This window comes from Galleria mellonella, unplaced genomic scaffold (genome assembly GCF_026898425.1).
Source record: "Galleria mellonella isolate WM207_F2 unplaced genomic scaffold, CSIRO_AGI_GalMel_v1 utg63, whole genome shotgun sequence".
In the NCBI taxonomy this organism is placed as follows: domain Eukaryota; kingdom Metazoa; phylum Arthropoda; class Insecta; order Lepidoptera; family Pyralidae; genus Galleria; species Galleria mellonella.
In genome coordinates, this window is record NW_026442130.1 from 11,290,867 (window position 1) to 11,314,979 (window position 24,113).

Below are 24,113 nucleotides of genomic sequence, written 5' to 3' on the forward strand. Positions count from 1 at the left end.
CTGGGCTTGTGTAGATGCCGAATTAAACTATATTTCACTAAACCGAAATTTGAACCTTTTTTTGAACCGAATTAAGAAAAAAGGAATTCGAAAGGATGTAAGCTATCATTAACACACATTTTCGTGAATATATGTTATTTAGTATACATAAGTAGTAATATTATAAATGATTTTTATCAAAACTAAAGTCGAACGTTGTTTCTATGCTAATTTAATTAGATTGAAATTATAAAACAAAGTCTTAAATTACTAATAATAAAAATGTTTATTGCCGTAAATATACACAATTAAAATAAAATTAAAAAATAACTATTTAGTAAATTGTACCTAATTATCTAGCCCTTGTTTACATCGATCGCTCGATTGTTGTTTAGTGGATATTTGTAACTAAAGAACGTTATTACTTGCTGAAATACTTTAAATCTGGAAAAAATGGCGAAAAAAGAAAATGTTCATATTTAAAAGAATACAAGGAGAATTTTGTTTTTGTAAAAGTTTATTTTTTAAGGTTTACACGACATGGTTTGTACATTTATAATGCGTATGGAAGTACCTAATTATTTTGATTTTCCACTTTTTGTTCAGGTAACAAAAATTTTCTATTATAAAATAAAATGATGCATCTAATAATTTTTTATATATTATTTGTACGCTCTTTACTTATGTCAATGCTTTTATTGTTTACTTTTATTAAAGAATATTTAAATTGAATGGGAAAAAAGATAAAACCATTTCTTAAAATTATTCTTCCTGATACATTAGTCTCAAATCAGAGCATCCATTTCGAAACATGGAATTTCTCTATACTAATTAAATTAGTGTGGTAATGTGGGTAAACGAATAAAACATATTGAGGCAAATGCCATCCAATATTAATACGAGTATACCACTTCGAGTATGTTTGAAATGGGTCGGTTCATTTCACTTGCCAGTTGTGACCGAATACCAGAAACGTTTCCAAATATATCCTCCACATTCCTTCCGTTTCGGCATTAATTCATATTCATGAAATTTTCATTTCATTTGGTTACAATTTACCTACAGAACAGGTAAGTACTTGTTGCTGAATAGGAAGGTATCATATCAAGAAATTTGTTATTAGAAAAGTTGCCTTAAAGTAAAAAAAATCTTGTTTTGATTACAACCTCATATATTTATTATGAACTAGTTTTTACTTGCAATTTCGTTCGAGTGTCGGGGATTTTTTTATAATATATTTCAATCGATTTGAGTAACAAGGTAATAGGACATACATATGTATATACCGCAGGTCCATAATCTATATTATATATTGATAGATGATTACATTTTCTATTTGGGTCAGGAATCAATATTATTTAATAATCTCGCTACATATTCTGTGAGACCCATGCAAATCCCAGAGAAAGCTTAGGCTGTTTTCTAAACGTCACAATGAATTTAATCATCATGCATGACCTTACTTACCTTTATGCCATTATTTAGTGTGTCCAGAATGTTTCGCTTTCGTGGGTTTAATCTGTAAGAAAATTAAGTCCATTGTAAGATTTAGAAGTGATGTAATAGTCATTTTATAACATATATATCTGCTCTGTGAAGAACAAGAAAGAGAATTATTTTAATTGCAATTATTATTAAATCATCATCATCTTCCTACCCTTATCCCAATTATTATTTGGGGTCGGCGTAATATGGTTTTATACATATTACTAAAGGATTTAGCTTATAGTTTTACGACCGACCGCCCGCCTGACGTCAACCCTCTTTGGGATATGCAATTATTATTAAATAATAAGTGCAATTAAAATATTGAAAAGGTCACACTAAATCCATAAAATGACGTCAGACATACTAATCAATCTCCTTGGGGGATTACCTGAAGGATCGGATCGGAGTAAAGAAGCACGAAGACCTCGAGACTTTTCCAGAGTAAAGAAGATCCCTTGATAACGATGACAAATTTAATTTGAGGATAAATATTTTGTTTGTAAATCATAACCTATAGTACTAAAAGACATATCTATTTAGAGAAGTTCGTTTTCTAAAATAAAATAAAGATATATATAATTTTTCGTTCATAATTTTTCATTTCTTACGTGCGCCATAGCAACACAAAATATTTACAATTCAGTTTATTGCTTTGCCCTCACAATAGCAAAACACTGATATTCTTTTGTAGCCAAAAGGAAAAAGTCTAAATAAATTTATCTACTACTATTTAACTACAAATATCGAGTAACACAGTACATAAGGTAATACAAAATAACTTATAAACGTTACCTAGTAAACCTAGCAAACATTCAGAAGTTCTTCTTCAATTTTCTGCTGGATGATAGAAGCTTTAGGTCTACTTTTTATTGTGGCGCTTACTTTTGGAATGACATATTATCAGATCTACCGTTACCTTTTTTGTTGAAGTGTGGAATCTTTCTCTATATGTATAGTTTTTATTTTTGATAATAATTTCGAAAATATATAAGTCATTGTAATTATTTCCTACAGGGCTGATTAACAACAATAAGTAGGTAAACTTCATGTAAGTCCCGGAGGAAATTTCCTGTTGCCGCCTTGTTGAGTGGAATAACAAACTTAAAAAGAATTATAAAAATAACAAAAGGAAGTCCTGGTACTTTGTGGTATACATATATTAAAATGAATTTTCATTTATCAGTATCAAGAATTTTCGGAATCTAAAGTCTAATACACACATAGTTTATACATATCTAAATAATAAATAATGAATGAGGGAATCCATTATTTGAGTGACTTAGTATTTTATCCTTACATACATTTCACGGGCAAGGAAGAAATTTCCTTATCGTCTCTTTTAATGTGAGTAACTATAGTTATATTTACTTAAAGTACAGTATCGACTGTATTTCGTTGATTTTCCAAACATTGCACATCCAAATGACCACTAACCGAACCGCTATTACAGCCCGCACTTGTGAGAATGCTGCTCTCATAAAGTAGTGAAAATGATAAAAGTGAACGTGATAAAAATATACCAACTGCTTCTCAAGTATTTACTTATCTAAAAATACAGCCTTGCTATGGTTTGAAGCTCATAACGAAAGTGATCAGTATCATATAATAATTTTGAAAAAAGGTCATAATTTAGCAGCTCGAAAAAGAACAGGTTTGTTTAACAGAAGAAAATTAAAGACGAAAATGAAATACCTTATACTCCATAACTCATAATACAGTAAAATATATGTTTAAAACATGTATGTTTTGGTAAATAAAATTATCTGGTTCAATTATTCGAATAAACCGGTTTACCGAACACCTAACATATACCCTCCAATTATTTCGGATAATGGACGCTCTACTAGGTTTCATTTGTGTTCAGTGATATATGCTTTATATAAAATAAATTGGGAAACACTTTCACGTACTATTATGTATCCTTTAGTACTCATAATACCTATAAATATATATATATATATATATATATATATATATATATATATATATATATATATAATAGTACCAATAAAATGCGACTATCCTATATGTGAATCTAGAACATAATTTCAATAGGTTAATTTGTGTTCCAAATTTTATTGAAATTCACTCAACCGTTTAATTCTTTACAATTTTCACATTTATATTATTAGCAAGATATTAATGTTAAAATGTTTACATTTCTATGTCTATATATCTTATGTAAATATTTATTATACTGCCTACATGTAATTGAACATGTGTATGCGGATTGCCGAAAAATATCACGTATCATCAAAGGCTTTGTGTAAGTTATCGATCCTTTTGTAATAAGTGGTTCGCTGATTTATGATGCTGAACAAATTCTACTTAATACATATTTATTATCACCATTTTCAGAGCAAATTGTAGGAATTTAGATGGTCATACGAGATTTATTTTTCCACATGCAATACCCGATTAGCTTAATTGGGTGATTTTGAGTAAGTGCGATTTCTATCTAATTTCGGATAATTTTTTTGGTCTTGAGTCTTCAGAAGAACTGATGCCCCTGGAAAGCATTTTATGAAATGATCCAAGAACATCAGATTTTCTAGAGTTTCGAGGTTGAAAACAAAAAAAAAATATACAACGAAGTTGGTCAGAGATCGTACTTGTAGAAAATTATCCAATTAGGCAATTATACAATTAGATAAATTTATGTTAACAAAGTAAAGTTAGAACGTATTAACACTCTTTGTTTTCATATCGCCAACATGTTACAATTAAGAAGTAGTTAAGGGAATAAAACATGATTCACCAGTGCTAGGGAAAGAAAACTGAATAAAACTCTATAAGTGACTCGAGTTGTGCGATAATAATCTGTATTGCCCTCTTGTGTAGTGTTACGAATGTGGAAGAAGCGAAAGAGGTTTGTTCGAAGTATTTGGCGTTCCATTGTTCTAATTGTTCAATGGGAGACAGGCGTGACAAATATGTATGTATGTATGTATATGCAGTATTACGTTTGTCGTTACATTTATATATATATATATATATATATATATATATATGAACTGTGCGTTCATTACGATGGCAACTGTCGACAAATGATTCTGACTACCCCATTGACATACACCAAATTATAAGTACATACAGCATGAAACCGAAATCGTTAGCATCGTTTAAGGGTTGGAGTGGTAAAAGTATAGGTCGATTAATGCCAAAAAATGTTTAACCTACTAGTAGTACGACTAAAAGCCGCATATTAACACGCCGCATATTAATACGCCGCATCTAGCTGTTAATATACGAAATCAAAATTTTTGTCGTTTTCGTTATTTCGATTCACGAAATTTCTCTTCTAATATTCTATAGCTTGTATCTTGCCAAATTAAGCCTCTCTTAAATTAGATTTCACTTTGTATACGAATATAGCAACAATTATAGTACCTAAAGAGTTATGAGGAGAGACTCGTGATGAACAGTGAGACAGAAATATGAAACATCAAAATGTTTATTATAATTATTCTCTAATCTATACTGGAGAAACATTTGTCTGAATCGAGGCTTACTTCGCTTTGTTATTACTAGACTCAGATGTCGTTAATTGAACGTTAATTATTTCTCGAAATTACTGATAAGCTTGTATAAGGTACAAAGTGCTCTGGAGGTCATCTGTGTACCTACATTAGGTCTCACAGCGGTAGGTAAGATCTCTTCAGAATAACATCTCCGTTATTGCTAATACATATTTATAAAGACAATGATAGATATGACTCATTTGTGACATATTTTCCTTATACCACTCTCTCTTCAGTCTTATAGGGATTGTAAACAAATTTATAATTAAGCATAATAATAATTATAACGTGTTTACAATTTTACACTCGACAAATAGGTACTTAATTGCTTGCTTTTGCATTATCGATAATGAGGTAATCTATACTACTCGTACATCTAATAATATCGCATAAGGGTTGAAAAGTGTACACAAGTGTATACATTACGAAAATTCGACAAAAGCAGAGGTGGCTAGAAATAAGCAATGCAACTTAAACTATTCATTTTTACATTAATTTATACAATTTGCAATAGCTAAGTGATTGATCATCTGATGGAAAGTCTTAACCCTCGCCTATACATACCAAGAGAAAAAAGGTCTTATTTAGTTATGTTGTAACTTCATCACGAAAAATACCTTAAAATTTTTCATAGATAAGTGTGTTAAGCACAACGTAAAAGAGTATTATGCTACGAGTATAAGAATCGATTGAATTATGAGATACCTGCATCTTTATTTTTACATAGAATATCTACGAATACATTTGGGAGAATCTTTTCTCTCAAATCTATTAAGTTAGGAAAAGATGTTGGAAGAATTTTCAGAGATTCCTTTTGTAATTTTTTCCGTCGTGAAAATTATCGTGGTTAATTTTTGAAGAATTCATTACGATGGGCCAACTGATCTGCCTTCGTTCTCACCTATCATTTCTCACCGATTTATATTTTATAATTCTAATATATATTTGAAGTTTTCGTTTTACTAGCATAATTTGTAAGAAATTTTTAACTAACAAAATTGACGAAATTGTGTTCTGAAAATAAAAATGAATCTTGATACGACACCTAGAAATAGTATTTTTCGTTGCCTAATGTCGAAAATGCGAACAAAATGCTGCACTAGTCGTGGTCACAAATGTATAATATCACGCATATTATTTACCATTATGATATGTGTTACGAGTTAGACCCGATATGGCATATTGATAAATAAGATTTTTTATTGTCAGTAATAAACGTGACTTCGTTCAAGTAGACTTAAATTTGTTTACGCCGTTTAATTAGTGCATTCTATATGTTTGAATTTCGAAATGAAAAACGGTCTTCTTAAATAATAATATCAAGGTATGATGCAATACGTCTTCTCATAGATCGTCTATAGTTTCAATCGTTAATATTAATCGCATAAAATAAAATTAACTATATATTTTTTATACCACGAAAGTGACAAACAGCCTGTCTGATGGTAAACGGATACTTTAGCCTATGGACGTCTGCGACACTAAGGGTTTCACGTGCGCTTTGCCGACCCTTAAATGCTTATATAAAATACTTATTCGAGTACGTAGGTATAATGGCATTTTTTTTTAGATGAAACCGTTAAGTGTAAGTTTCATAACAGCCTCCCACCGTCTCCGTCGGACACTTATAATAACGTTATTAGGTGACTGACAAAGACATTACAACCTACGCTAATTAAAGCCTCATTTACGAGATACTCGTACCCGTTGAATTATAAAAGTGAAAACGTATCTACCTATCTATAAATATGTATCATTTTTCTTCAATCACAATTGCTAAATGTGAAATTATTATATTTATTTCATTTTGTTTATTAATTGGTTTAAGTATTTGTACTTTGTTTATTGAGTTTTTTTTTTATTTAAACAAAAACGAAACTTGGAAATCTGGCGCATTGCATTCTATTGTTGAGTTATTAATTTACATATTCGAATAAATACACGTTTTTCAGTGTGTTCGTCGACCATGAAAATCCAAGCGAGTAAGCGAACTACACTTTTTATCGATTTCATAAATAAGAACGTTCTCAATGCGGTTGTATATTTTTCTTATGTTTGTTTAACTTCGTCAGTTGTAAACCGATTTGAAAAATTTAATGCATGATATTGTTGTCTCGACGAGAGGAAACACTTAAATGAAATGAAGAGGTAGATTACATAATAATAATATTGTTATAATAAATAGTTTAATAAATTATATGTATTTGATATTTTTGTGCATAACATGTTTTTGTATTTTATGTACGAAATATTATTAATTCACTCTTTCGCCACCTGCCCTTTTCTATCTGTTCTCCTTTAACTAAAGGTTGTCTGTAAGAGATTGCCCTAGCGATAAGACCGCCTTTTGTACTTTTATGTGTATTTCAATCTGTATTTATGTTACTGTATTTCACTTGAATTATTCACTTGTCATTGTATATTTTTATTTATGGTGCAATAAAGAGTTAAATAAATAATAAGAAGTAATTAAAGAGTCATTATATAGAATTTTTATTTCACCGTGGTTACTAAATTACTAAAACGAATGACTTGCAATCCTCGATTTCACCAAAGTTATCTACTAATAAAAGTTTTGATAATACGTTATATTTCACATACTCTATGACCTTAGATAGGCAAACGGAAATATAAAAAAACTCGTGTAATAATGGAAAAATATATAAATTTATAAATAAATTATACGTGTAAAATATACTAGTATACCGATCAGCATTAATGTAGTTACTACTATATACAATAAAATTATTGTATGTAATGTATCTATATATGTTATGCGCTTGGATTCTATAGTATTTTTTTTAATGGATGATAATGGAATGGTAACCCCACCCGCGATATCGGTATATACCGGCGGGGCACCAGTGAAGGATGATAGGTGAGGAGATGAAGTAGGTCAGTTAGTCCATCGTGACGAATTCAACGAGAATTGTTCACGATGGTTTCCGGGGGCAACCACGCAGAGGTTGCCTGATAGGGCATATTGCTAGCAATGGGGCTATCAAACTCCATTGCTAACAATTCTTTCCCCCCGATTCTATAGTATTGTAATTATTGCTTCCAAAATATCGTATATAAAATACAAATAGATATGTCTGTGCCTAACATATCACACAGGTAGGAAAGGGATTGTTAGTAATGCGGTTAAATAATTCCATTACAATATACCCTGTCAAGTCGACCTCCACGTGGATCCTCCTGGAAACCATCGTATTTATTCTAGTTGAATTTGTCAGGAAGGGCTAACTGACCTGATTTCATCCTCTTTTAATTTACAGTAATTGTTATTTTTTAAGAAATTCATTTATATAGGAATACTAACAAACAAGCATGTACGCATACACGCATGCACACACGCATGCATGTATGCGTGTGTGCGTGCGCACATAAATTTTAAATTCTAAGTCGATAGAGTTTGCTCCTGTTTCGGTTATATTTTATTTTTTAATAACGACTAAAATCATTGTTTTCTTTAATATGAAACAAAATAGTCGGATCTTTTCTCTTTCGAGCGTAATAGCACATTCAAAGAACATAAACGAGTTAAGAAAATTGTTATTACAGCTATGAAATATCTGTTAAACGTACCAAGTATGAAAAGATTGTACATTTATGTATAGAATATTGTTTATTAAATAAGCCGTGTAGGAGATGGTAAGTATCGTAGATCGCAAGGTTTTTAGATATGTGAAAGAATTCTTTATGATTCCACAATCATATTACATTAGGTTCATAAAAAAGGTTTTATTACTGATAGTAATTTTAAAAAGATTGTACTATGATTCATTTGACTGAGAAATTTTATTATAATATTGAGTTTGGTTTGATCACACAAATATTATGTGACATTGTTTATTGAATATGAATATTCTTTACATTTGTATTTCGTGTTATTAATGTTATCAGAAGATCAAAGGTCGGAATGCAAAAAAGTGTTCTTTATACAAATTGCGTGATTATGTAAACGGTTTAGTATAAAAGTGACAAAAATTAAGTTATTTCATATTTCGAACCGTTTTCCTTAGTGAAAGTTATTAAATGCGTTGGATTTTGGTCTTTTGTAGTTGTAGATCTTGGAATGAAAAACGAGGTTCGCCTAATGAAAAGTGACAACAGTTTTCAAATAACAGTGATAATTAATTCAGTGTGCTTGTTTGTCCCTGTGTTAATAAAATATACGTTCACGTTATAATTAAATGTACCGGACCAGAGGGAGACTTTGTATAAAAGTCGATTGCTTGGGTACCTCTGTCCCATTCGCAACGCATGGGGGGTATCATGGGCGAAACAGTATACTCTGTTATGTCCACAGTACTGCTCATGTCTATAAGCGACGGTTACCACTTTCCATCAGGTGGACCGTCAGCTTGTTTACCATTTTAAGTTGTATAAAAAAAATGTATTTACTATTCTATAAATGGTGCAATAAAGTGTAACATAAGTAAATAAATACGTTCACTGATATATTGTCACTTAGGTACACTTCAAACCAGTTTGTCATACTTTTTTATTTACTTGTACACACAGAGCTTGATTGGTTACCTCCTCGTATATTGAAATCAAATTCTGGTCAAATCTCGCAGACTTCGTATTTTTTTCAAACATGGTTTTACAAGTTTTATTACAATATAAAACTGTCATAATAACATCTTTTAACGTTACATAATATAATATTAATTTAGAAACATTAACAAATCCAGCTTTAAAGTTTTTAATTGATCATTGAGTTTTTAAATGAAAATAAACTAGGTACATTAAAATTAATAATAGTTATTACTTAGTCTCATAAATATTTGATGTAAAATAAGTTAAAATAATGTAACTATTTACTTAGGTTAGTTAAATAGTTTTAATATATTTTTTGTGTAATATATCGATTACAATAACAGAAAGCAACCTCACACTTCGTCGTGGCAGAACTTGTTATATCTTGTCCAATGTGAATTTCCAGAAAAATAAAAATATATGTAACATTACTTATAGACAGTGAGTCGATACTAAAACAGTTTTCTCTGTTACTATATCCGAGATTAAAATTAAATTTAAGAGACAACTTCAAGAAACACTTTACAATTGAGAGTCAATCATTTTATTCAAACTCGTTCAACTATTTGAACATGATTCAGTAACATATCAAAGCATATCAACACGCAAACTGTCTTAATAATAATAAGATTAAAGAATATAAGAATTGATAATAGATTTCGAATAATGTTCCAAGTTTATAAAATAAAAAAAAAAGAATATTTATATTATAGTTACATAATAAAACCAGTTGAATAACCGGAATGTCGAGCGCGACCATAACGGTAGGTATGCATAAAATTAAATATATTGATTGCATTTATACTCGTGCAGTCACGCTTACAATTAAAAATGTCAACAAGAAATCTTAGTACCAAACAAAGGGAGCCCGTTCCTTGCGCAAAAGTAGTCCTTTCACGGTCAATCGTCTTCCGGCAACACCTAACTGATGCAAGTATAAAAGCTACTTGCAGGCATCGAAAGCATCAGTATTTTCTAAATAATACAGACTACAAAATGTTCAAGTTAGTTATTTTAACCTGCGCTGTTGCTGCCGCTTCAGGTGGATTATTAGCTCCACTAGCCTACAGTGTACCTATCCTGCCGTCTAACTACCGAGGGCCGTTATCCCTCGCACCTGGTCAGCCAGCTAATATTCTGGCCGCTGATGGCAGGCCTTTGGACACTTTGGACGTTAACCTGGATCGCTCCGCTCACTTCACTGCTAAAGCGTTCAATGGACTGCACCTCCTGAAGAAGCGATCCGCACCTCTCCTCAGCGCTCCAGTTATTAGCCCTGTTGCGTTCTCCCAAGGACCAGTGCTCGCTCCTGCTGCTTCAGTTTACTCTGCGGGCATCGCTGCACCTTATGTCTCTCCCATTGCCAAACTTGGTGTGACTTCCTTCGTTAACTGGTAAACGATCTACTTTGAAATGTATTCAATTAAATGGCTAGAAATGTGATTTTCAGTGTTTTCTTCATTCTACCATGGAGCACTAACATGTATGTTTTGTATTTCGATCTGAAGGCATTACTGGCACAAGAGGCATAATACCTTAATAATATTTGATGATTGAATGCATTACTAGCAAATATTTTAGGTTATAGAAGAGTTTGTTTTTTTTCCTAAGACTTAACTGAAATATCCAAGTAAAATATATCCTGTCATGTTGTACAGTCTATTACATTCTTGATTGAAATATATTCGTAATAATTGAAAAAAAAAATACTACTTGGTGACAGTACAAATAAAGTAAGATGACAAATCACCATCATCATCATACCAACCTTCAACTATCCACTGCTGACATAAGCCTCCCTTTTGGGGGGTTTGGACTTGGCAGTCGGTTTAGAAACCGCAGTTAGGCTTTGGAGATGTTTCAAGAGGGACGCTGCAGCCCATTCTTCGCCCTCCCTTAGTTGCTTCTTACGACACCCACGGGAAAGGATGGGGTGGCCTATTCTGTGCTGGAATCACACTTGAGAAATATCTGTGTAAAACGGAATAAATATCTACTAACGTTATTATTGATTTATTAGATTAGTTTCCTATTTATGACATAATATTAATCTTGAGTACACCGGTAATGATCGACCGATCGTAAACTATATTATAATGAGATTTTGTACTTTTTATACAAGATTGGATACAGATATTGGTAGGTAATTAATTATTTTTATTAATTATATTTACTGATGGAATTTTATCTAAGTGAACGTTTATACAAACTTCATCCGACGTGTACCTATTCCATATTTACCGAAATTAATTACTTAGCTTTATCTACTTTTCAACTGAGAAGTCTTTTCCTTATTATCTTGAAACGCAAAATTTATATAGCGATTAACGAAATAATGAAATATTAAATTTTCATATTTTATTATTACATTTTATACAGCTTATAATATTTATAGAGTAATTCGTTTATTAATGTTACACAAATTTATAATATATTATAGCGAACTCCGTACGATTAAGGCATACACCTCCAATTTCAAAATACAAAATATAATAAGGGTTAGTAACCCCTTTTAATTGGCATTATTATATTTTGTATTTTGATTTTTAACCTCTTTTATTATGTACTTCTAGCTTACATTCCTATATAGTTTCTTTAAAAGATATAATTTTTATTTAGTTATAATTTAGAGCCTTAGGGTTTGTATTGCGACACGCACAATATTTAGATAAAGTAGAAATCTTTAATAATTCTTCTTTCTTAAAGAATTCTTTATAAAGCTTTCGTACGGAGTAAGCTCGAAATTAATGCTATCATCTGGAATCCACATGAAAACAAATATACACAAACGACAGAAAAATTACAGGAAAACTTTGTTAGATGTTGTACCGTAAACAATATTGGCATCGTGTAGGTTATCCTCATATATATCCGAGCACTTTTATCATAAGTCCAGATAGGATAGGATTCCTTAGGGGTAAGGTGACTTATCTCTTTGCTAAAAGTATTTTTTATTTATTTATATTAAAAATACTTTTAGCAGAGAAACAACGCAATGCAATGCAGACAGACTCATTGTACTTTATTCCCCTAATTGTTTAGGGAAATAAAGTACATTGCGTCTACCTTGAACCTTTTAAGCACATCTGTCCCAGAAGTTACTAAGTAAAACTTGATTAAGTGGGACCTGAATAAGTGAGAAGCCTTCATTACTGGAACTCATGCTGAGGTCCCAAGACTTTGGCACTGAATTACCTCTGTCAGTGGGATGAAGCAAACCTCTTTATCTGGGATTCGTTCTTTCGATTTATCATCTTAGTTACCTCTATAACTGAGACAGCAAGTGAATTTTATATGCATTACCCTTTCTGAGAAAACATCAATTTATTACCTCTCTAACTGAGGCTATTTTGCATTTAAATTTGTTACTTATTTTTATTCTACCCGCAAATTCTGAACTAATTTTGAGCCTCAATGACCTTTAATTTTGTTTTACTATTATACAGTGTTTGCTAACATGGGTCAATCAACTTAAACGTTACAAAAACATTTCGGTAAGTAGAGCAAGTGGATCGATGATTAAAGAAAAGAGACAGGATTTCGCGCGAAGGCTCGGTATTCCTAATTTTTGTAACCTCTGTAAATGAGACAGGTATTTATTTATACCTAGATATCTGAAACACTGGGTAAGTGAAATACCTCTATAAGTGAGATTAATTTACAGGTCCCTTAATGTCTCATTTAACCAGGTATTTACTTCCTTCATTATATTTGCCCTACCACACAATAGGATATTCCATAATGATCAGCCGCTACTCACGAGGGCGCTACTTCTGGTCATAGAAGTAGTTGTATGTTAACAACTGGGCTTTTTTTATTCTACTGCCACATAGTTTCACAGAATGGTAACTAATTATGTAGAACTGCATTTATAATGTTTATTATAATTATATTATATAGTTAGGTATAATTTCTTTTTCTCCATTAATGTTTTAATATTATATAACGTTCTATGGTCAAAATATGTATATATAAATTTATATATTATATATAAATAAATAAATATAATATTACAAAAGTAGTAAAGGAAAATCTAAAAAGCTGTTATCGATCTAACGATGTAATATGATAATGGTATTCGGTTACGAATACTATTATCATATTACCAATATTTTATCAGAGGCAAATGTCGCACAAAAGTTGTCTAAATAGGTGACTCTGTCTTATGCATATTTCTGTCATCAAGCACTTGTGCTTGCATGGCTGTGCTTTAAAAAATGTGGTATATGGTTTAAGTTCTCGAAATTAGAATAAAATATGACAAATTTGCAATGAGAATGACATAATTAATTTAAACTGGATTATTAATTATATAAATTACGAATAAATGATCTGTATGGTATTGAAATTACGATATACAGAGACACAATTTTTTTAGAATGGTAAATAAGCTGACGGCCTACCTGATGGAAAGCGGAAACCGTCGCCTATATACATGAGCAGTACCATGGACATAACAGAGTATACTGTTTCGCCCATGATACCCCCCATGCGTTGCCATTCCTGAGGACTCGGATGTTATTCCTCTGTACCCAGTAAATTCACGCCATATCCCACCCTTCAAACCGAAACACAGCAACGTTTTCTTTTATACCACGAAGGTGGCAACAAACATACATTGGTAAACGGTCACTGTAGCCTGTAGATGCTAGATGCTGTAACACTAGGAGTGTCACGTGTGCGTTGCTAACCCTGAAAAAATCTTAATATACACAATTTGTAGAATCCTGTACCGTAGTCTCTAGGAAAAGCCTCGGCAGGCAACGTACGAAAGGTGCGAAGGGCGTCGTAATGTATTCTATGATGTTTATAGTGTTCTTCATGTGTATAACCGAAAATTAACATTTTCGATCTAGTCAGATCATCAATTCGTTTGCCATTCTAAGTTACAACTAAGAATAGCATAAAAAATAGCATAGTATGCATGCATAAAAATAGCTTCGTTTCTTAGCTGAGGGTGTCATTATATAGTTTCAGTTATGGAACTTTTGTGGCGATACGTGATTTTCCCCATATAGCCTGTGTTTCCTGTGTGCTGGAGGATATTATATTATGTACATATTTTCAATAATTTTAGACTATTCGTAGAGTTCGAGTCGATGACCCCGTGAAAAATTATTAGCGATTCCTATAACAAATTATCTATTTTTAACTTTAACTCTTCTTCAATCTTTTAACTTTAGAGTATATTGAATTTCTTTTTGCTTTTAAACCACCTATGTAACGAACAGAATAAAAAAAATTTATATATATGATGTAGACTATGGACATTGTATTTCATGGTTGGCAACATTGTAGATAATGTTGTCAACCATGAATATTATTATGCCATTTTTTAAGACACCCATATTAACAAAAATTTATATAACTATGCAACTAAATATCTACCTTAATGTCAGCTTTTTTAACTGTCCACTGCTGAACATAAGTTTCTTCCTTGGGTGGGTTTTATCAATAGCTGTCAAGCTTGGCAGGTAGATTGGCAACCGCAGTTAAGCTTTAAAGATATTTTAAGAGGGACACTGCTGCCCATCCCTTACCGTCCCTTACTCGTCTTTAACGATACCTACGGAAAAAGAAGGGGTGGCCTATTCTATGTCGGGACCACACGACCAAATATCTACTTATTTAATACGAAATTAAAATATAGGATGTAAAATGCAGAAAAGGTATTTCCAAACTAGATTTCGGAAAATAATTAAATTAACCACTACGCTTCCCGTTAACCACAATCTGCTAACTTGTTTAATTAGTTTAACCAAGCTTTAATACTGTATCAGTTCTAGTAATTTATACTCCGGTATCTCATGTAAACAAAACCAGAATTATGATAATGAGCTTGACTTGATTTCAGCATTTCAACTTCACTAGTTTCATTGTCGGTCATTTCCCAGATTTTTAGTATGTAGTAAGTAGCGATTTAGTTTCTGTATAGTAAATTAATTTGATGAGCGTTATATAAAGATGTAAACATAACCTAAATAATTATGTAAAATATACTTCGAAGGATAAAAGTGAATAGTATTAAAAAATATGTAGGCACCTACTTAAAAATAGTTTAGTATTTGGCAACTTGTTATAACACAAAAACCATGTGTGAATCCAGATTTTAAATCCAAACGAACAAAAGTCAAATTATTTGAAATCGGTTTAATTTAATAAGTGGCATAGAAATTATTCATATTTTAACAATTTATATTGGCAGTACATTCGAAATTAATCATATTAGGTATGTAAGTAGTTTGTTCATACTTCTTAAGAAAGATTATATCTATTCTCTTTAATACGAGTAATTATTATAAAATATTTACATGGTTATTTAAGCTCACGTAATTTTATTGATTATTGAGTTTCTTTAGTTCAGTAATGACCAAAGAAGCACTAAGATCTATACAACTGTGAGAAAGTAGTCGATATTATTTATTTTAATTTGAATAGTTTTTTTTTTTAAATATGAACTTTAATATTAATTTAATTAAAGTTATAAATTAACGTATTTTTATTTCAAACCAAAATTCATATTGCTTTTAAGCAATAATAATGAATTCTAAGTAGCTACGTATTGAATTAACGAAAAACTGCCTTATTTTCTCACGTTCACTACAAAAATTTTGTGGAAATTTATAATATATCGTGAAAAAAAGTAATGAAGTATGTACATGACGTATAAATAATAAAATCGGTAAGCCATTTCAATAAATATGAAGGTCTTTGAATAACAGTTGACAGATGCCAATATTCGAGTTATATTTAGATATTAGAAGTGGAGTGACATAGGGCGATTTTATAATTTATTCACCAGAAGGAGACTTTGTACAAAAGTCGTTTGCTTGGGCACTTCTGTCCCATTCGTGTTTCTACCGTAAAGCAATTGTGTTTGCATTGCTGTGTTTCGGTTTGAAGGGTTTTTTAACAGATGAATATGGAATGGTAACCCCGCCCGCGCTATCGATATAGGCCGACGAGGCACCAGTGGAAGGTGATAGGTGAGAATGAATGTAGGTCAGTTGGCCCACCATGATGAATTTAACAAGAATTAACCATGATGGTTTACAGGGAAACCGCATGGAGGTAGACCTGAGAGGGTCTATTGCTAGCAACGGGGCTATTAGACCTCATTACTAACAATTCTTTTCCTTCTCGGTTTGAAGGGTTGGATATGGCAGTGAATTTACAGGGTACAGAGGAATAACACGTGAGTCTTCAGGAATGGCAACGCATAGGAGATATGTTCCATGTTCATGTCCATGATATGTTCCCCTCTGTTAGGTCCATGGTACTACTCATGTCTATAGACGACGATTACCAGTTTCCAATAGGTGGGACGTCAGCTTATTTGCCATTCTAAGATGCATAAAAATATGCTAACATTGCACTATATTGTAGGATTTTATCGTCACGATATAATAGGACATTAAAATGTATGTAAGATGTTTTTAATTTTTCACGACTACCTACATAGTTTTCATATAGTTGCATATATTTTTCTCCATTATATTGTATCATAATGATAAAAGCATTGTTGTGTAAGTGAAAATGGAAAACAAGGTGACGTCTCAACTTTGGTCTTTGTTTTATAAATAGGTATTTTTTTTTAATTCCTCTGTAAAATTATTTATTTAGAAACTAATAAATATAAAAGTAAAGGAAAATTATTACGCATTTGATGTTTTCAGAGTAATTTAATGCTTTTATCATTAGAAGTAAATATAACATTTTAAATAGAATGTAATTTTACAAAAGATTTGATAATTTCAATACAATTAACTTTAATAATATTGTTAATTTAATACTACGTTATAACAGTATTAGTCAAAAGTTAAATGGGAATTAACTGTACAATTTATAAATATATTTTCCCTTAAAATATCTACGTACGCATAAAATTAATTAAGGGTAAAATTGGTTTTTCATTTCTGTAATTTAAAATAAATAAATATAATCAACCTGCAGTTGTTTTCGACCTGTTAATTTTATGACCTTCAGATTGCCCTTGTTTACAAGCCTTTTATACAGCACAAATCAATGACACGTTTATCAAGAAAAAGCGTTGCATATGACGTCATAATTTTCGCTATAAATAATCACATAGTATGTGGTATAAGTTACTGTACTATTTACAATCACATTTTAAACATAGACTGTTACAGTTTTAAGTAAATAGATAATATATACTTTACAATTATTTACTCATAAAAGTTCTATATCTTGGTCTTATTACATAATTTTCATTTTTCTTTACTTAAATCCATTTGAATTACATCAAAGCTTAATAGGTAACGGATGTCAATATCATATGTATTTATTTTATTTACTTATACTTTTATGCACTAATAATCCTGATTTTTAGGCAATTTACTGGGCATCATCATCATCTTCCTACCGTTAACCCAATTATTATTTGGGGTCGGCGTAATATGATTTTATCTGTATTACTAAAGGATTTGGCTTATAGTTTTACGACCGGCCGCCTGCCTAACGTTAACCCTCTTTGGGAATGATTATAAGAATTACTATAATTGTCGTATATTTATTAATTTAATATAATATCAATCGGTATTCATACAATTATATGTAAGCCGTGTAGTCCCGGCATAGAATGCGCCATTCTTACTTTCTCAGGGATGTCGTATAAGGTGACTAAGGTAAATTTATGGTCGAGGTATGGACAGCAGCGTTCCTTTTAAATCATTATCAGAGCCTAACTGCGATTGACAACCTGCTCGCCAAGCGTGGTAACTACTGTCAAACCGCCTATGTTCAACAGTGGGCAGTTAACGACTGAATCTATCTAACTATTATCTATCGGGGGGAAAAGGATTGTTAGCAATGGAGTTTGACAGCCCTATTGCTAGCAATATACCTTATTAGGTCGACCTCCACGTGGTTCCCCCTGAAAACCATCGTGAACAATTCTTGTTGAATTCATCACGATGGGCTAACTGACCTACTTCATCCTCACCTATCATTCTTCACTGGTACCCCGCCGGTGTATACCGATAGCGCGGGTGGGGTTACTATTCCATTATCATCCATTAAAAAAAAAACTATTATCTATCTAAAAATTAATATCTCCAATGGTTTTGCTAAGCCCAAAATTCTAGATCAATTCGACAATTTTTTTTTCAAACATACGTTGAGTTCTGAAGAAGGTTTTTATGAAGAAAAAATTGAAAAAATATTTAGAAAATAAGTTTAACACCATTTTTGATTTTCTCTTACAAACTTTTCCTTTTAACAACAGGAACAAGCTGCTAATTTAAATATTTCAATAAAATATTGACGCAAAATCTTTTAAAAGAGCGATGTTACTCGTAGCTAGTAGAGGTACTAGTACGATAAATGGTCGATAGTTCAATCACATTTAATGATTACCATTGACCATTGCAGGTCACCCTGCAGATTACTTACGCAGTTTCCATGCATAGGTGCGACCTCGTTCATTCATTAGTCGACTGATCTCAACATCCTGGTGTATAAGTAATTAAGAATATTTAATTATAAACATAATAGAGCAATAAACAATTGATACGGGTTGATACGATTAAAAAACAAACGACACAGCGCGCGCATGGTTGCGCGACGCATTGTACTCGTAAATATCACAAAAATATTTTGTACCGCCCTGCCTTATCTGTTTCGGGAAGGTCGGAGTGTCTCACCCCAGATATTATATGACAATTGATACCGAGTAAATATGTTAGATATACCGACCAATTAATCACAGTAATCATTAACAATAATAGGTATTTGAAGAAACAAGGTGTAAATAATAATTATAATGATAAATCGAAGCAAATTAATTGATTGACTTGGTACTCACAATTTTCCATCAGCTCGAATGTCGGCTTGTTTTCCGCGTTCAGTAAAGAGACAAACATGATAAATAACCAAAGCGGCAAATGTAAGAAGCGAATAAATTGAGATAAAGCTACCTGAAACAAAGAACAATAAATATTAATATAAATATAATTGATAATAAATAAATATAACAGTAATAAGATTATTAAATACAGGTAACGGACCAGTCAGTTTGTGTTTATCACCTGCATTGACTGATTCAAGATACAAGTGCCCGAAATGTTCCTCAGGTGTCTTCTGTACGGGAGTGAGAGATACCATTGTCTAAAAGTGATATTCGTAAGGATAAAAAGGTGTGTGACCTAATAAAGTCTACTATAGCGGTATTCTAAGTGAGAAGTAGTAATACTGGACAGATTTTAGATTGTAGGAGTCAGGAATTTTGCTCCAAAACAAGAGCAGCCTCTATGAGGAATTCCATACAAAAAAGGCTACAACGTATAGCCTTTTTCAAACCTTAAAGATCTAGAGATTGTTAATAGTAAAAGTATATACCTTTAAACATCACTCTTCTTTTGAGCAATCGAGTAAATATAGTTGTGTTTAAAGTTACACGCATTACCGCTCACGACCAATGTACATGTTTTCCATAGCTGCAGATTCTACGATAGGAAACGTCGTAGCTGCTAACGATGTCTACTACTCGCATGACAAGGAGGACACCATGACCCCACGAAGGTTACAGTATGCCATCGTCCGTTGGAAAATTCGCCACAACAACTATAATTGTTTTCACGTGTCCAACATGCCAGTGAGATTGACATACGATAAGATAGTACGATAACAGTAGTTGGACGATTTGAAGGCCAGTGGTACTGGGGGTAACTCTGACGTTGTCCGGCGCTTTGGTAAAATGCGATAATAAACAACTAATTAAAAGTAATAATCGCGTGAATATCTTAGCAGAGCCTTCGAATCAGCCCACACTGCTTATTTTAAATTTAAACAAACTGGACTATCTTTATTGCTGAACAACAATATTAGGTTCAATACAAAATTGTTGATGAGGGAAAACAATTTAAGTTTATTAAGTGGATATTTCATTGGTAGGTATTTAAAACTGGAATTGAAGTAAACTGCAAAAAATACACAGATACCTAATAGGCTTAATAGAATGAAAAAAAAAATATTGAATTATGTATGCTGGATTATCACATAATATTTTTTATTTTTATAAATGCGGAAAAAATCGCAGTTAACAACTAGTATCTTACGAATATATAAAATTGTAACTAGGCAAGGCTTATTTAAGGGAGATATTTAAGAAAAAATAATATGAATATCATCAATAGTTGCCAAAACAATAGTTTTTAGAGTTTTTGTCTCTGTTTGTCTGTATGTTTATTTCTACATAACGAAAAAGTTACTGCACCAAATTAGAAGCGGTTTTCATAGTTAAATTCCTGAATAACTTAAAAGCTTGTATATGTTTTGTCTTGATACCCCATCTAAAAGTGGACTATTTTACCGGTTTACCGACATCCGTAATCCATGCGTATGAAGGGCAAAAAGGTAGTTTCCAATAAATTAAAACTCAAATCATCTTTATTGAAACAGATTTGTTTACAAGCACTTTTAAATTGTCATTTTTTAAACCAAAGTAGCAAAGTCTTAACTCTTTTTCATTTCGCCGAACGTTACAGTAATTATACTGAAAGCCCTAAACTAGATGCGGAATATAAACATAATTGAACTATCACAAAAGAATTTATTCAGTATATAAATCTTATCAGTGTACAAGACCGAAATAATAATGAAATGTCTATTTCTTCCAGAAAATAACATTTAGGCTCACGTTCCACGAGATACAGTGACGACAACAAAAATGTTGCAGGAAATGGATTCGTACACGACCGTATTTTACGAGTATAGCGTAATATCTTCAATAGTAGATAGATTCAAGTAAAATGTTTAATGATTGTTTTACTACCATTATTTTTTTTATGCAACTTAGAATCACTGTATTTTTCGGACATATTTAAACACTCATATTCGTGGTCAGAAAGATAGATTAAGTTAGGTCTAGTTCATTGAAAGTTCAAAAACAGAGGGCTTACTATGAAATTTTTTCTGAAATTTCAGGGCCGAACGAAACACAAATTTGTTGTTAAAATTATCAGGCAAATATACCAATTAAAAATGTTAATCTCGTTTCCTTAAACTTTTATAGTAGGATTTATGACGATCAAAACGTTAAGCTCCATTTCTGAGCCGATTTCGTTATTAACGAAAACTCGAAATTGAATCCGAAAATTCGGAATTTCATTTTATGGTAGACCTCCTGATCTTTATTAATAAAATCAATTACGTATACCTATTCATGTAAGAAAATCCTAAGATTTACTAGTTAAACCTATAATTTACCAATGTATAGACTTTTACAGTAACATAAAACTAATATCGAATGACGCCGTATTTTTATATCCATACAAAACAGTTCCGCGAAATCGCTACGATACATAGAGGGGTTGTTTCGTTATCATATATTTTTTAACACAGTTTCAAACTCTGCATCGTTATCCTATCATCGATGACGTTGTCAATAATGGCATCAGCAGTAGCTGAATTATTAGCATCAAACTAGGTCAATCTCTATGTGCCTTCTGAAAAACATCGTGGTTAATTCCTGATGAATCACGACTGATCGATAGACTTGATTTCATCTTTTACCTGTCATCCTACACTGGTACCTCATCCGCGTATACCACAGTGCAAACGGAAATGCCATTCCATTTTTATCCTAAGATATTTTTTACCTTACCTTATAATGTTTATTATCAAAATGTTAGAGGGTTGCGTACAAAAACGAACGCGTTCTTCCGAAATCTGATGGAGGTTGACTTCGATGTTATTTGTCTTTCCGAAACTTGGCTATTGCCTGGATTGTATGACGCAGAATTGTTTGACATGAGATATAATGTTTATAGATACGACCGGGATTATTCTTCTAGAGGTGACAGTGTTGGGGGTGGTGTGTTAATCGCTGTTAATCGACGTATATCTGTACACAGTTTTTCCCCAATTTCTTTTCAAAATTCAGCGGCTGAAGCTGTAATGGTTTCCTTATCCCTTACTTTTGATTCAACATCCTGTGTAATGCATGTGTTTTGTGGCTATTTTCCGCATTGCCGTTTGCAATCCGATGCATTAATTCACTTCTTCGAAACCGTTTCGGATACTGTTAGTGCTTGTCCTTATGATAAATATTTAATCACTGGTGATTTCAACATTTCCTCAGCGAAATGGACTTCATCAGATTCAGTAAACTGTCTAACGTTATGCGATTCAAATAATAATGATGTTAATATTGATACAATTAAAAATTTCTTAAATTATACAGATTTCAAACAATATAACGGTGTCCTAAATATTAATGGTAGACTGTTAGATTTGATCATTAGCAGTTCAGAATGTCTCGTCAAGCAATGCGTACAGCCACTCGTATCTCAAGATGCTCATCATCCGGCCTTGGAGATTCATTTTCTTAATATGCATTCTCACCCTTTGATTTCTGCCCCAGTAACTGTAAAATTGTATCATAGAGCTGATTATGAAGCAATAAATGAAGAACTGAATAATATTGATTGGACAGTTCTGTATGAGTGTAACGATATTGATTTTGCATTGTCCACATTTTATACAATGGTAAATCAAGTTATTTCTAAACATGTACGTGAGTTAAAGATTAAAAATGCTTCACGCCATCCCCCATGGTTTTCAAAAGCGTTAATTAAAATAATAAATGAAAAATTGAAGTTTCATAAACGATGGAAACTTTATGGTAGGTTAAGCGATTATGAATCTTTTAGTCTTTTACGTGAACGACAGAAACATGTTCAAATGAAATGTTATAATAAATTCATTGAGAATGCGGAAATAAATATTAAATTTAATAGTAAACATTTTTGGTCCTTTGTAAAATCCAAAAAAAAAAAAAAAGTCATCTGACTTTCCCGATACGATGATTCTGGAAGGCGTTTCTAGCTCGAATGGTACGCAAATTTGTAATATGTTTAACTCATTCTTTCAGTCAGCTTTTGAACCCGCCATGCAGGATGTCCACAGGAGTCAATCCATACCATTATCTTCCAGTATTGACTGCAATTGTGTCTCACTAGACACCATTGAATTTTCTATTCCAATTGTTAAAAAATATCTGAAAAATTTAGATGTCAAAAAAACTGTGGGCCAGACGGTATCCCAGCTATATTCTTAAAAAATTGTAATCAATCTCTCTCCAATCCAATATGTTATCTGTTTAATTTATCTATGCGTACAGGAACTATGCCAGTTGAATGGAAGCGTTCATATATATATCCTATTCATAAATCCGGCGATAGGCACAACATACAGCAATACAGAGGTATATCCAAATTAAACATATTACCGAAGCTCATGGAAAAGATAATTTATGACGAAATTTTCCCAATTCTCAGACCAATAATTATTGAACAACAACATGGCTTTATTAGCAAAAAATCCACTGAGACCAATCTTTGTGAATTTGTTCATTATACAACAGAATCAATGGATAACGGCTACCAAGTCGATGTGGTATACACTGATTATTCTAAGGCCTTCGACAAAATATCACATTTAATACTTGTTCAGAAGCTTGAGAGATTGGGGATTCACGGAGATTTACTTCGGTGGATTCGTTCATATCTTATGAATAGGAGTCAGGCTGTTGCTATTAAGGGATTTTGTTCTTCTTTCATC

The 24,113-nt window shown here is 31.9% G+C and overlaps 2 protein-coding genes across 2 annotated transcripts in view; both read left to right on the forward strand.

Moving 5' to 3' along the window:
* Positions 1 to 24,113, forward strand: part of LOC113521991 (adipokinetic hormone/corazonin-related peptide receptor variant I) — a 90,702-nt gene that overhangs the window by 30,275 nt on the left and 36,314 nt on the right. The window lies entirely within an intron of this gene.
* Positions 10,487 to 10,976, forward strand: LOC113521992 (uncharacterized). Its single transcript, XM_026907705.3, has one exon. The coding sequence runs from the start codon at positions 10,530 to 10,532 to the stop codon at positions 10,929 to 10,931; it is 402 nt and encodes a 133-aa protein (XP_026763506.3). The 5' UTR covers positions 10,487 to 10,529; the 3' UTR covers positions 10,932 to 10,976.